This window comes from Vombatus ursinus, unplaced genomic scaffold (assembly GCF_900497805.2).
Source record: "Vombatus ursinus unplaced genomic scaffold, bare-nosed wombat genome assembly UNPS02014773.1, whole genome shotgun sequence".
NCBI lineage: Eukaryota > Metazoa > Chordata > Mammalia > Diprotodontia > Vombatidae > Vombatus > Vombatus ursinus.
In genome coordinates, this window is record NW_020954551.1 from 32,929,475 (window position 1) to 32,942,221 (window position 12,747).

General features: G+C 36.0%; 1 protein-coding gene across 6 annotated transcripts in view; it reads right to left on the reverse strand.

The window, feature by feature from the left end:
• The window catches only part of RAD18 (RAD18 E3 ubiquitin protein ligase), a 133,665-nt gene that overhangs the window by 71,107 nt on the left and 49,811 nt on the right, over window positions 1–12,747 (reverse strand). For all 6 annotated transcript variants that reach the window (XM_027864088.1, XM_027864085.1, XM_027864086.1 and 3 more), the window contains exons 7-10: window positions 9,981–10,165; window positions 7,770–7,846; window positions 5,990–6,050; window positions 1,762–1,899 (exon numbers count right to left, since the gene is read on the reverse strand). In XM_027864088.1, coding sequence (XP_027719889.1) covers window positions 1,762–1,899; window positions 5,990–6,050; window positions 7,770–7,846; window positions 9,981–10,165 — 461 coding nt within the window. The remainder of the gene's footprint in view (window positions 1–1,761; window positions 1,900–5,989; window positions 6,051–7,769; window positions 7,847–9,980; window positions 10,166–12,747) is intronic.

The following is a 12,747-nucleotide window of genomic DNA, read 5'->3' on the forward strand; positions in this document are numbered from 1 at the left end:
AGAAAGTGATTATTGATCTGGCAAAAAAAGCACTCCTAAAAACTCTAGCCAGAGCCCACAAACTCAAGGCTTTTTAGAAATAATGCACGTTTATCACACTAGGAGAACATCAAACACCAAAAAACCTATAATTTCAACTAAGAAAAGCATTAACTGATAATGCCTCAACAGCTCTGAACCATTTCTACCAATATAAAATTGCCTGAGTCCCTTAATGTATATTGGTAAAGGGACCAAGTGGTGAAGCCAATGAATAAAGCCCCTTCTCCCAGTGCTTCTAGTCTAAAAGAGAAACATATCAGGTATAGCCAGCACCAAGTGAAGCACAAGGCAGCATTCACCCTGTAAAAAGACGACAAAGTGGGAAGCAGCATGGAGTAATGACCAAAGCAATTAACCAGGAGGCAGGATGCCAAGAGTTAGTTCTGGTTGTAACAGTTCTTAGTTTTGTGTTCTGGATTAAGTCATTTTAGCTGTCTCAGCCTCAGTTCCTTGCTCTGTAAAATAATGGTAACAGACTAGATGATTTCTAAGGTCTTATCCAGCCTGATGTTTCATGAAATAAAATAACAGCTATTAATAATATGCATTTAGTGCTTTAAGGTTTATAAAGCACTTCACAATATTCATTTTACCTCCATTACAACTCTGGGAGGTAGGTGCTATTATTATCTCCCTTTTACAGATAAATAAATTAAGGCAGAGGTTAAGTGATTTGCCCTGGGTCTTACAGCTACTAGTGTCTGAGGCCATACTAGAACTCCAGTCTTCCTGACTCTAAGTCCAGCATTTAAAAGAGTGACAATCCAGATGATTTGTTTTTGGGTTTTGTTTTGTTTTGTTTTGTTTTTCATAAAGGCAATGGAAAATCTACAAATAAGCTTGAATTTCAGAAGGCAATTAGACAGGTAAGTAAATGAACTGACAGACTTATTCCAGGCAAACACAGAGAAATTCAACTTCAAACATTATGGTATAAGAGAATTTGAGTACTTCAACGATGAAGCCTTCTGACCCTTAAATGAACTTTCATATAAACTTCCTGGGGACAAAAGAATAGTCAAAGACTTACAGGAACTAAAAGTTTTGTGCCTGTACTTAAATCACGTCATACATAGTTTTACACACTCCTAATTCCTAAGCCCAGTTCTGGACTACAAAGAAACTTAACGAACATGCACAGAAAGTAAACATCTTTAACTTGTGGTCACAGAACTCCATTATTATAATTCATACTGTCTTAAATCTGGAAGGGACCTCAGAGGCTGGGATCCAATCCCTTCATTTTAGAAATAAGGACATTTGTGTGGAGAGAAGTTAAGTGCCTTAACCATGATCCTAGAGGTATTGACAGAGACAAGATTTGAACAAAGGTCCTATTAATCAGTATTCTCCAAATTTAATACTCTTGGATAAAATGATTTTATCATCTAGTCTGGTTCGTTAGCCAAAGCCATGATAATTGAGTGAAGATATTAATCTGAAACTATAAAATGAGTAAATTTTAAAAAATCAAAGAATGTGTTTCTTGTCAGCATATTAAATATTAGAAGTTTGAGATTTTTCAGCAATAAATTCCATCCCCACAATAACTACATTATTATTTTATCATAAGAACAAAAGAATTTATTTCCAATGCAAGCTATACTAGTACCTTTAGCAATAAATCACAAGTACTACAAATTAAGCTTTTTTATGCTACATATGAATGGTAAAGTAGTACTCATTTCTGCTTGTTTTTGTTCTTTAACAGTTTCTTACCAATGGTTACTGGCAATAACTCTTCCATGGATTCCTCTACCTCCTGCTTTATTTGTTTGGTCAGTAGTACACCAGTTTTCTTGCACCGGTGTTTTATTTCATCCACTAGAAGTTTAAATTCATTCTGATGTTCTTTACCTGAAAGATAAAGATCTTCTTAAAGCAAAAAGTTAAAAAAAAAATCAACTACACACTATTCACACATTATGTATCCAAAAGTATATTTATTATATTAACAATACATCTTTATAGTACATTATGGTCTGCAAGGCACTTTTCTCACAATGACCCCATAATTTGGGCTGTCAGTAGTCATGATCTGTGATTGTAACTAGAAATTACCTCCACCACCACAAATAGCAACCACCTACAACTTAGTAAAAACATCTTGGTGTCTGAGTTGGCTGAGGCTCAGTGAGCTGAAAGGGCTACTGGTCCAGGCTCTAGTGTCTGGCTTGAAAGTGTCAGAGGCAACAATGGCACCCAGTTTCCATGAACTGAAGTCCAGTGCTCTATCCACCATGCTCCACTATCTCTCTAAGCTAGAAAGTACAACCATTATTTTGCCCACTTGACAAATAGTTAAGTCAAGGTGTAGAGAGGTAAAATGAATTCCCCTTGGACACAAAGTTGTTAAGTGTTAAAGCCGGCATTTGAACCCAGGCCTACGAACTCCAAGACCAATGTTCTTTCTCTACTGTACTTGCCTGCTTCAAACCATAGCAGGCTAATAGGATAATTTGGTCAGTGACTTAAGAATCTCTTCCAATAAATTCTCAGGGGATGGAGAACATCTGGGCAATGGCATTTTGAAGGATCTACCCATTATCCATTATTTCTTCCTTTCCTTTCTCTCTTCTTATTTCTACAAAGCATAGGCTTTGAATTAGAAGTGAACAGGAGATAAGAGTTCCAAAAGACTAGAATGTCTCTGAAGTGTGGGGCACGAAGAGTCAAGCTGAAGAGAATTTCAGAGACTCTTAGATCTAGATTGGGAAGAAACCTTAGAGATCATCTCATCCACAAATTAAGAAATTGAGACCCAGAAAGGTTAACTGATGTGCCAAAGGTCACATAGAGAATGATAGGGTGGAGATTTAAAGCTAGATCCCTTGCCTCAAAATCCAGCTCTTTCCAACAAACAACCCCACCTCTTAGAAACACCTCAGAAGCCAAGGCACCCTACTTTCCTAAGCACAGTGCTCACTAATAGTGTGACCTTTGGGAAGCCACTGAACCTCCATGTACCCAACTAAAAAGCAAAGGTGGTAGTCTAGATGAGCCTGTACTGCTAAACCTTTGGTTCTCCTCTGTCAGTGGATGAAAATACTTTACTGAAAATTGAAACTGTCCCTCCTGAGTTCCTTCATCTATTCTACATCATTCTATACCCTCACCATTCCCAAAAATGATGGTGATACAAAGACAAAAGGCATTAATAAAATAGATTAAGGAATTAATTTCTCTCTAATCACATTTTATAATGCTGATTTGACAAGGAATTATCTGGCCAAAACAGTATGAAATAGTGAACAGAGTGCTGAGTTTGGAGTCAAGACTTGGGTTTGAATTCTCTGACACTTATTAGCTGTGTGACACGGACAAACCATTTACTCTTCATGTACCTTAGGCAACTTCCTAGGCTTTACCTTCTAATGCATAGTAGATCAATGTAGGAAATTTCCTTCTACCAATTTAAATCACAGATTCTATAGTTTTCTATGGCTTATAAAATATACAATTTATCCTTTACATTCTTGGCTGTTCCTAAGATTGTGAAGGGCTTTACAAGTAAAGCATAAGAATCTGTATTTTATCCTAGAGACAAGAAGGAGCCTTTCTCTAAATCAATTCCCTATCAGTGACAAAACATTCTTTATAATTCTAAAATGACTTGATTTTTTGAAATGACATTGATATGGAAAAGATTTAAAGATAACATTAATTGGGTTGAGTTCAGATTTCTCTCAGAACTCCCCAAAGTTAGCCAAAAGAATAGAAGGTAAAAAGTCAAATCTATTCTCTTTCCTTTGTTCTAACATAAAGCCAACTCACAATCCAAATCTGTGTTTCTCATCATTGCTGGCACAAGTCATAAGGACCGAGATTATAGGCCATGCAGAATGTAAGTGAGCAAAAAGAAAAAAAAAAGAATGCAGATGAGCATGTTAGATTTTTTTAAGTCAACCCCCTGATGAAGTCATTCACTAAAAGACTATAAATTTCTAAGTGATAACTAAGAGTAATGTCTCCTGAGAAAGAACACACGCTGACCAACTTTGGAGAAGGGATTAAATCTGGCTTCCTCAAAAATATAGCAAGGAGTCCACATTTCTCTTTACAAAGGTCCCTCCAAATATGGGGCAGAAACTGATTTACTTCCTAAGTCCAGAGCTGCCTTAGAACCTAACTAGACTCCAAGGCATAGCAGCACAGCAACATGTAAATTCCCTTGCTGAAACTGAGTTATTATTCTCTAAAAAAAATTATTAGCAGTTATTTTAGTTAGTTCTACAACATCTGTTCCTTAGATTAAAAAAAAAATCCTAGTTCTTTTAAATTTCTGACAAACTTTTTTTTTTTTTTTTTTACGCTAGGCAATGGGATTAAGTGACTTGCCCAGGGTCACACAGTTAGTAAGTGTTATGTATCTGAGGCCGCATTTGAACTCAGGTCCTGCTGACTTCAGGGCCGGTGCTCTATCCACTGCACCACCTAGCTACCCCTAAACATTATTTTCTAACCCATTGATCAAAGCCTCCACATTTCTTATAAGCAAGGAAAGAAGAAGATAGGACACAGTATTCTAGTAAATGTCTAGATTATTTTATGGTTAATAAAAGCTTTTAGGCACCCCAGGATTATACATTATACTCAGCTTCTTAGCAACAGTGCAACACTGCTCACTCTTGTTCAATCTGTGATTCACTGAAACTCTTTTCTGCTGTATTTAGCCAAGGTAAATAACTACCCCGACACCACCCCCCACTCCACCCCATCCTACCCCTAGTATTTTGTATTTTCATATCTTGTTTTCTCTCTCAAAGAGACCTTTTTACTATTTGTCCCTACTGAATTTCAAGAACTAGAAAACAAAATAAATAAATCAAAATATCTTTCAGCAAGCAGGCAATATAAAAATGAGTTACAAGTTAGAAGAAAGAAATTTGAAGTTAAAGTGAAGCTAAAACAAAATAAAATGTGATAGGCTATCTGTAACAGAACAGCTGAGGAGGTAGCCCTGGTAGGGCTACATACCAGCAAAGATCATTAAGGAAAAAGAAATTCTCAAGTTAAAAAACTAAAATAAAAATGAGCCTGGTAATTATACAAATGTTTTTTAAATATATATGAGAGCTATATATAGTAGCTATGAAATTAGTCTAAGAAACAGTGTCATTGAATGGCCTAAGGATGAAAATTGAAAGCTGTCAGGTGTTCTCTGTTCTGATCAAAATGGCATAATAACTAATCTCATATACAGCATTCTATTTCCTGCCTCCATGTCTTGGCAGATGCTATCTCCTTACAGGCCTAAAAGGCATTTCCTCCTAACCGCCACCTCTTGGAAATCTCTACATTCTCTTCCTTCCCCTGATCCCTACCCCTATTGCCCTGGTGATGTCTTCCTCCTGAAATCCCTTTGTACTTACTTTGCACCTACTTGTATTTACTTATCTATGTGCTTTTTCTATCCCCCACTCATACTTCACCCCTCAGGGAGAATATAAGCTTCTTTCATTTTTGGCTCAGTATTCCCAACAGGCAGTTCAGTGCCTTATCCCTGATAAACATTCATTATATTGTGATATACACTAGCTCAGGTTCATGTTGTATGTAAGTCTCTTGACATCTCATCTCTTACTATTTAACAAAGTGAGAACAATCCAATTCTCTCTCTCACAGAGATTCTTTGAACACCATTATTCACAAAGTACTTTGGGAAAAGAACAAAGTGGAAAATACTACCATTATTAATAGAACAGAAAGTCAAAGAGACCCACAAGAGAAGCAGGATCACTTTAATTAAGTAAATACTTTAAATAAATCAAATCCACTTCAGCCTAAGACTAAGATTTACAAAAAGCTATATAACATCACTTTTTAAAGTTGAAGATCTATAATTAAACACTAGTTTTGAAATTCTGCTAAAATGAACAATGAAAATTACACCAAAAAATAAGTAACCCAAGTTCATATTGTAAAAAAATAGAATTACATTACTTACGATATTTACTGTGAATATCATCTATTTCTTTTTCTGTCTGGTTCTTTGTAAATACCATGACCTGAAACCATTAAATAAAACTTAGCAAAGGCAAAGAGAATGACTGAAAACCAAAATGAGTGTGATGCATTAAAAAATCTCAAATGCAATGGTTTAAAACAACAACAAAGTAACAAATTTTTTCTACCACACTCAGATTTAGGAAAACTAATTCCATCAAAATAAAGTTTTAGTGACCAAAACACAGTGCCATACAGTCAGAAGGCTCTTTTTTATTACTAAAGATCACACTACTAATGGATTTTATTTAGGATATGATTCTCTTATAGCATTCTTCACAAATGAATATTCTTAAATATACCAAACTTTCTGTTCAGTGAAATAGTACTTTTCTGTTCCATATCCACAGACACTTAAGAAACATTTACACCTAGAAGGTTAGTAAACTTTATTTTTCTTTTTTTTTTCACATTCCTAGTAAATATTTTCACATTAATCATGTTGTAAAGAAGAATTAGAACCTATGTTCCAGGCACTATGTTAAGCTCTTTACAAATATTATCTCATTTTTCTCTTCACAAAAACTATGAAAGGTAGACGTGTTAGTATTATCATCCCCTTTTTACACAGAACAAGAAGCTGGGGCAGAGAGAGGTTAAGTGACTTGTCCCAGGGTCACAGAGCTAGTAAGTGTTTGAGGCCACATTTGAACTCAGGTCTTCCTGACTCTAGGCCCAGAGTCTATGGGACTATGGCAAATGTCCTATGGCATCTCTAGCTGCCTCTACAGTAAACAGGTTTTTAAAAAAAATGAAACTGACTATTTCATTTCCAGCCAACTACTCACCTACAGCAACAGCTTTTCTTATCATTAACAGTCTAAAAAATAAAGTCTATTTGGGAAGACATGAAAACTTGCCCTGAAGTATGATTTGCAAGCAAAAAGCAGACCTAGGTGATGAGGCCATCTGTTAGTGATTTTTTTCAATGTTCCTTTTCCTTCAAATAAGCTAGATATAGACAATAGCGAGAAATGTTATGTCTCAGCTTTCCTTATAATCTCACTGGAACACAAAATTCAAATTGATTTTTAATACTCATTTCCTCTGATAAAAAAAAATAGCAGTTACTTTTACACGGTGTTTTAAGGTTTACAAAGTCCTTTACATGTATTATCTCACTTGATCCTCACAACAATCCTGTAAGTTGGACCCTAGAGGTGTTATTATCCTCCTTTTACAAATGATGAAACTAAGAGGTTGAGTGACTTGCTCAAGGTCACAGGACTAGAAAATGGCAGAGCCAGGGCCTCAAAACAAGATTCTGATTTCAAAGATGGTGCTCCTTCTTCTTTAACACATTGCCTTTTTAAAGGTCATAAAATCTTAAGAGTTTTAGAGCTAAATGAAACCCGAGAAATTCACTGGTCCAAATCCATCTTACAGATGGGGAAACTGAGGCCCAGACTATCTAACCAAAATAACATGATTAACTGGCTGATGCCATAGCCAAGACCAGACTCCATGGCTTCTAACTCCCAATCTAGTGCTCTTTCTACCATATTTGACATTGATGATACGCTATAAACAAAACTTAATAAGTGGCCCTGCTTTGGACTCCATCCCAAGCTAATATCCACAATATAAGAACACAATACATTATGCTGAAATGTGTTTCAGTATGTTTTGTATTGAAAAGATTTCATTAAGGTTTTTATTGTTTTAGTAACAATTTTAGACTTCCTTCCTGAAAGTTACTGAAACAGACACTATAAACTTACATTTTCAATCAGTTTATTTGATTCAAGATGTACTCGAGTCTTCTCCATATTTTCAACTTCTTTAACTATTTCAGCAACTGTTAAAATAAATACATAAAGTTGTGACACCAGTGATTCTGTTAACATATATAACCTAAAAATTGAAAAGTCATATTCCTAACCTCTCCTAAAAGTCTTCCTATTGTACTATTTATGGATTCTTAGAAGATGAACAGACAATCTCTGAGAACTAAACTAAGATCATCAAAACAGTTAATATCAGATATAATAATATCATGAGGAAAAATGTAGACAGAAATACACAAGAAATATTTGGGAGAGTAAGTAGACCAGTTTGGTTAGAATAGAAAATACATGACAGGAAATAATTGAAGATGAGGTCCGGAAAGATATGTTGGGAACAGACTGTAAAGGAAAATGAGCACCTAGGTAAGGAGTCTGCACTGCATTCTATTGGCAGAGGACAGTCAGTCAAGTTTTTTTGTGAAGTGGATAGTAACATGAGACAAATCAAAATTATCAGTGGTCCAGCTCACTGCCTCCCTCACTTCAGAAACTCTGAAAAAATAAATTCTAGGACTTCAAGTTGGGAAGCATCAAAGACATGGTTTACTCTCATTCAATGTCAAGTTTGAAAGCTCAAAACAGAGCTAAAAGTGATTTGTTATTAAACTTCAGCAAATTTAGAAGGTCAAAGTTTATAGGGAAGAAATCTTTACTCTAAACTCTACTTCTTTTCTACATGTAGGACATATATCTATCTCAACATATTTTTCACAGTTTTGTAAGAGAAGTTTTCAAACAGAACAATTTTTAAAGATATTATAGTCTTCAAGCTATATTATAACTACAATCTATAGATAGTTTTAAGTTCAAGATAGTTTTAAGTAATATTGAAAATAGTTTCTAATTCTTTGTCAAGAATCTTATCCATTGGTTGGCAATTGTCCCCGAATTCTTTGACTACTGTGTCAATGAAGAGATACAAAAAACAAGAATAATCTCAGCAATCAAGCCTACATATAAAGGAAGCCCCACATTATACTTTGTGGATAATTACAAGCGGAAATAAATGCGTACAGATTCCATTTCAGTGTTTTCTTATTTAACTAAAGAAAAGCAGACCCTCAGGCAGTGAGGTGGCACAGTGGATAGAGCACCGGCCCTGAAGTCAGGAGGTCCTGAGTTCAAATCCAGCCTCACACTTGACACTTACTAGCTGTGTGACCCTGGGCAAGTCACTTAACCCCAATTGCCTAAAAAAAAAAGTAGATCCTGAAGAGTATGAAGAATAAATCCCAGGAAGAGATCAATGTATTCCAAACAGGACTGTTTGAAGTTCTCATTATGTAAAATATGATCATTGCTTCTAGCCCAATGGAAACATGCAGGGCAAATTTGAATAATGCTACCACTCCATGGGATGGCTTATTCACACTAATTAGTATGAATAGAACCTCATGGTTGGTTTTAGTGAGTTTTCTGGAAGAGAACCACAATAAAGTGCACAATAAGTATACCTGTTATGTCATATGTATAATTATGCACACAATATATGCATAAAAAAATCATTACATGAGAAAACAACAACGCTGCTATACTGTAATTATATCACATCTCTTTGGTCTATCATAAAAAATTTATCTGTATGGTAACTAAAATGTTATATTTGGGCTGTTTGGGATAGGATTCGGGTTAACCTCTTAAAAGATGGACTGATTTATTTAGTCCATCTTTTCTACAATGTTGAGTTCAAAGAGACAGGGGATACTTTCTGTCAAATCATGCTTTAATGAGTTAACTGATCCTCTGTTTAGAAATACAAATCTGAATTTTTAACAGCTCTCAATTTTGGCCTAAACCTATTTTAAATCTATTTTTGTATTTTACTTGGATCTATCATTTTGACAAACTTTTCCCTTGGGCTCCAGGACAAGCAGGCAATGAATGAAAGGCATGATAAAGAGAATGAAAAAGTAAAGAAAGACTGAAAGTGAAGTTGCTCTATTTTGGACTGTCATCTCAATCCCAACATGGCATTTGAGCAACCTTTTAATATACAGCCAAATCAATCAACTGATCTTGAGGAAACGAAGGGCAGTAAACAAACTATTTTGAAAAATCTGTTGGGAACTTGATAGACTTAAGTTGTGTTTCTCTACCTCTGGCCAACACAACTTCAATCTAAAAGCAACGTATTTGCAATCATACCTGACTTGGGATGTAAAGAGTCACACTGGGCATTGTACATGTGCACAAATTCTTGATGCCGTCTAATAAGCTGCTGCTTGTTTCCTTGACCAGAGAGTCCGTGTTCCTTGAGCTTTTTCCTTAAGTCCCGGTCAGAGAGTAAGTTGTAAACAATTTTGGGCATTGTCTTCCTTTTATTAACAGAACTAAAAAAGATTTTAAAAAAGAGTTTAGTGAAGATTATCTTGGATGTCAACACATCATTTTAGCAGAACTGTAATTTAAGAATCTCAAAAGGGCTCTTTCCTGCTGTGTCCAGAGAGTGAAGATTTCAGTTCAGCCACCACATGGGAACTGTGAAATGAACCAGGGAAGGATCGGAGTTGGAGGAGAGAAGGAGAGAGAAGGCACCTTCCCTCTTCCCCATCCATGGCTCTGGGTGTTTTAACTGTTGCGTTTCATTTTTTTTTTTTTTTGTCTTTCTCAATTTCAGATGCCAGTGGTGATCCCAACCTTACAAGAGACTTGGAACTATGGTAACCTTCCAGCCAGGATTCTAGGTAGAATGTTGCAGCCAGCCAGCCCAGCAGGAAAGCCCTGAGAAGCCAGGGTGTCCTGGGACCTGAGCCCAAGGTGGGTTTTGGATTTAGAACTGGGACTGCATTCTATACAAGCTAAACTGTTTGTGTATTTGTACCTTGGAAGTAAATATTTCTTTTTAAAAGCTAATCCTTTAAATCCTTAATCCTTAAAAGCTAGTGGTTAATGGAAGTGGGATGCTGGTAAGCCACTGTTACACTTGAGGGAACACCACAAGTGAGTTGCATTGGTGTGATTTTGCAAACTTTTCATGTGTTGACTGTTTAAGTACTGATACTTTTCGTATTATTGAATTCTTTATATAAATATTGATATGCTGATACATTCTGTATTACTGAGTTCTGTATGCAAGTATGAATATTAAATGTTATTTGAACATCACTAAGTTGCTACTGTCTAGTAGAAATGTTCATATTGTTCTTTGGCATTTAAACCAATCTAGACTACTTGCCTTTTATGAAAGCAAAGTGCCCTACAACCTCTTAGAATGAGTTACCTCTGTCTAAAATCCATAAGCAGCTCACTTTCTTTGCTACCTCTCTAACTGTACCTACTTGTCTTCTTGTCCTGATTGATGATTTTGCGATTCCGTTTTGCTTATCCTAGTAGTGGTATGGATCCATAGAGGGAAGAGGGGAGACAAGGAAGGAATTTAGGGCACCCTTTGGAACTAGGACCCAAAAGAAATTGCCTGGACCTCTATGGGTACAGAGGGACCCCTAGAGAATTTGGGCATACTCTGTATATAAAAGTACATTTTATTTTGTCTAGACTCCAGTTGAATGACATTACACATTGAATCATAGAAGAGTTTCCACCTAGAACAATTTTCTCATCTGAGAAAGAGGTAAACCCTAGTTGACTGTAGGTCCCAAATCCCTAGGGGTAACGCTCCAAGTAATTTGGAAAGCTCAATGTGAACCAGATTTCCCCACAAGATGGGAAATCAGTTTTCTTTGCTTGTTTTTGCTCTTTCACTTGTAGGTTAAGAAAGGCCTTGCACATCTAAGGCTATATAAACTTTGTAAAATATTCCTTGTTATAAGAATGTGCAAAACTGCATGTGGGGGAATAATTATGGTTTCTATTTGCACATGTGAGATTGATTAAACGATCATACAACATTGACTATTTTGAAACTGAAGTATATGACAATGGGGAAGCAAGTGAATGGATATTGCTGATGCTTTCCCAGAGACCACGAGGGGACTGTTCTTAATTTCGGTCAAGGACTGCATCAACTAAAAAATGCCTTAATGTGTATTTGCTAGGGACACCAACTTTGAAATAGGGGAAATGTGCAATGGGAACTTTGGAGCATGCTCAGATGACCTAACATGGATGCACCCTGTTCCCCTAAATCTAATATGTCCCCTTCACTAGATGGCCAGCATGGAAGTTGGATACATAGTAAGCTTGGAACCAGGATTCCAAACAAGATGTTGCAGCCAGCTAACCTTGAGGGGAGCCCTGAGAAGGCAGGGTGTAGGAATGAAGTCTGAAGACATTTTTGGACTAAGACTGGACTTTATTTATAGGAAGGAATCAAGCTCATGTATGTTTCACATTTTAAAGTTATGTTTCATATTTTTAAAGTAAAGTCAAAGCTTAAAAAAAAAGAATCTCAAAAGGTACTTCAAAGCTATAGTAAATGGAAAATACAGACAATAATAACCATAGTCACACCAGTAAGAGAAGCAATCAAGAGAAATCACTTCCTTTCCTGTTGCCTTAGCTTTCAGATTACCTACTCTTCTTAAAGAATGAAATATAATCAGCAATAATCTGATCAATTTGGAATTAATATATTAAAGGAATATCACTGGATATGGAAATGTGGAATAAAATATCATATAATAATAATAAAGAAAACAATCTGAAAGCCTGATAAAGTAAGGAGTTCTGAAGCATCAAAATACACTGTGCATTATAAAGGGAGGAGTCATTAGGAGAACAATTCAGTTCAATTCAACACACACTAAGTTGTGTCATATACAGGACACATTGCAGGGTCCTGGGATACAAAAACAACTAAATATTTCCTATTTTGAAGGGGCTTATATTACATTCTACTTGTCATGTAAATAAGTAAGCTCAAGTTTGAAGAAGGAGAAAACAATGAGCCTGAGAAGTAATCAGGGACGGCTTCACAGAAGTGGCACTTGAGCTCACCCTTAAAGGAAGCTAC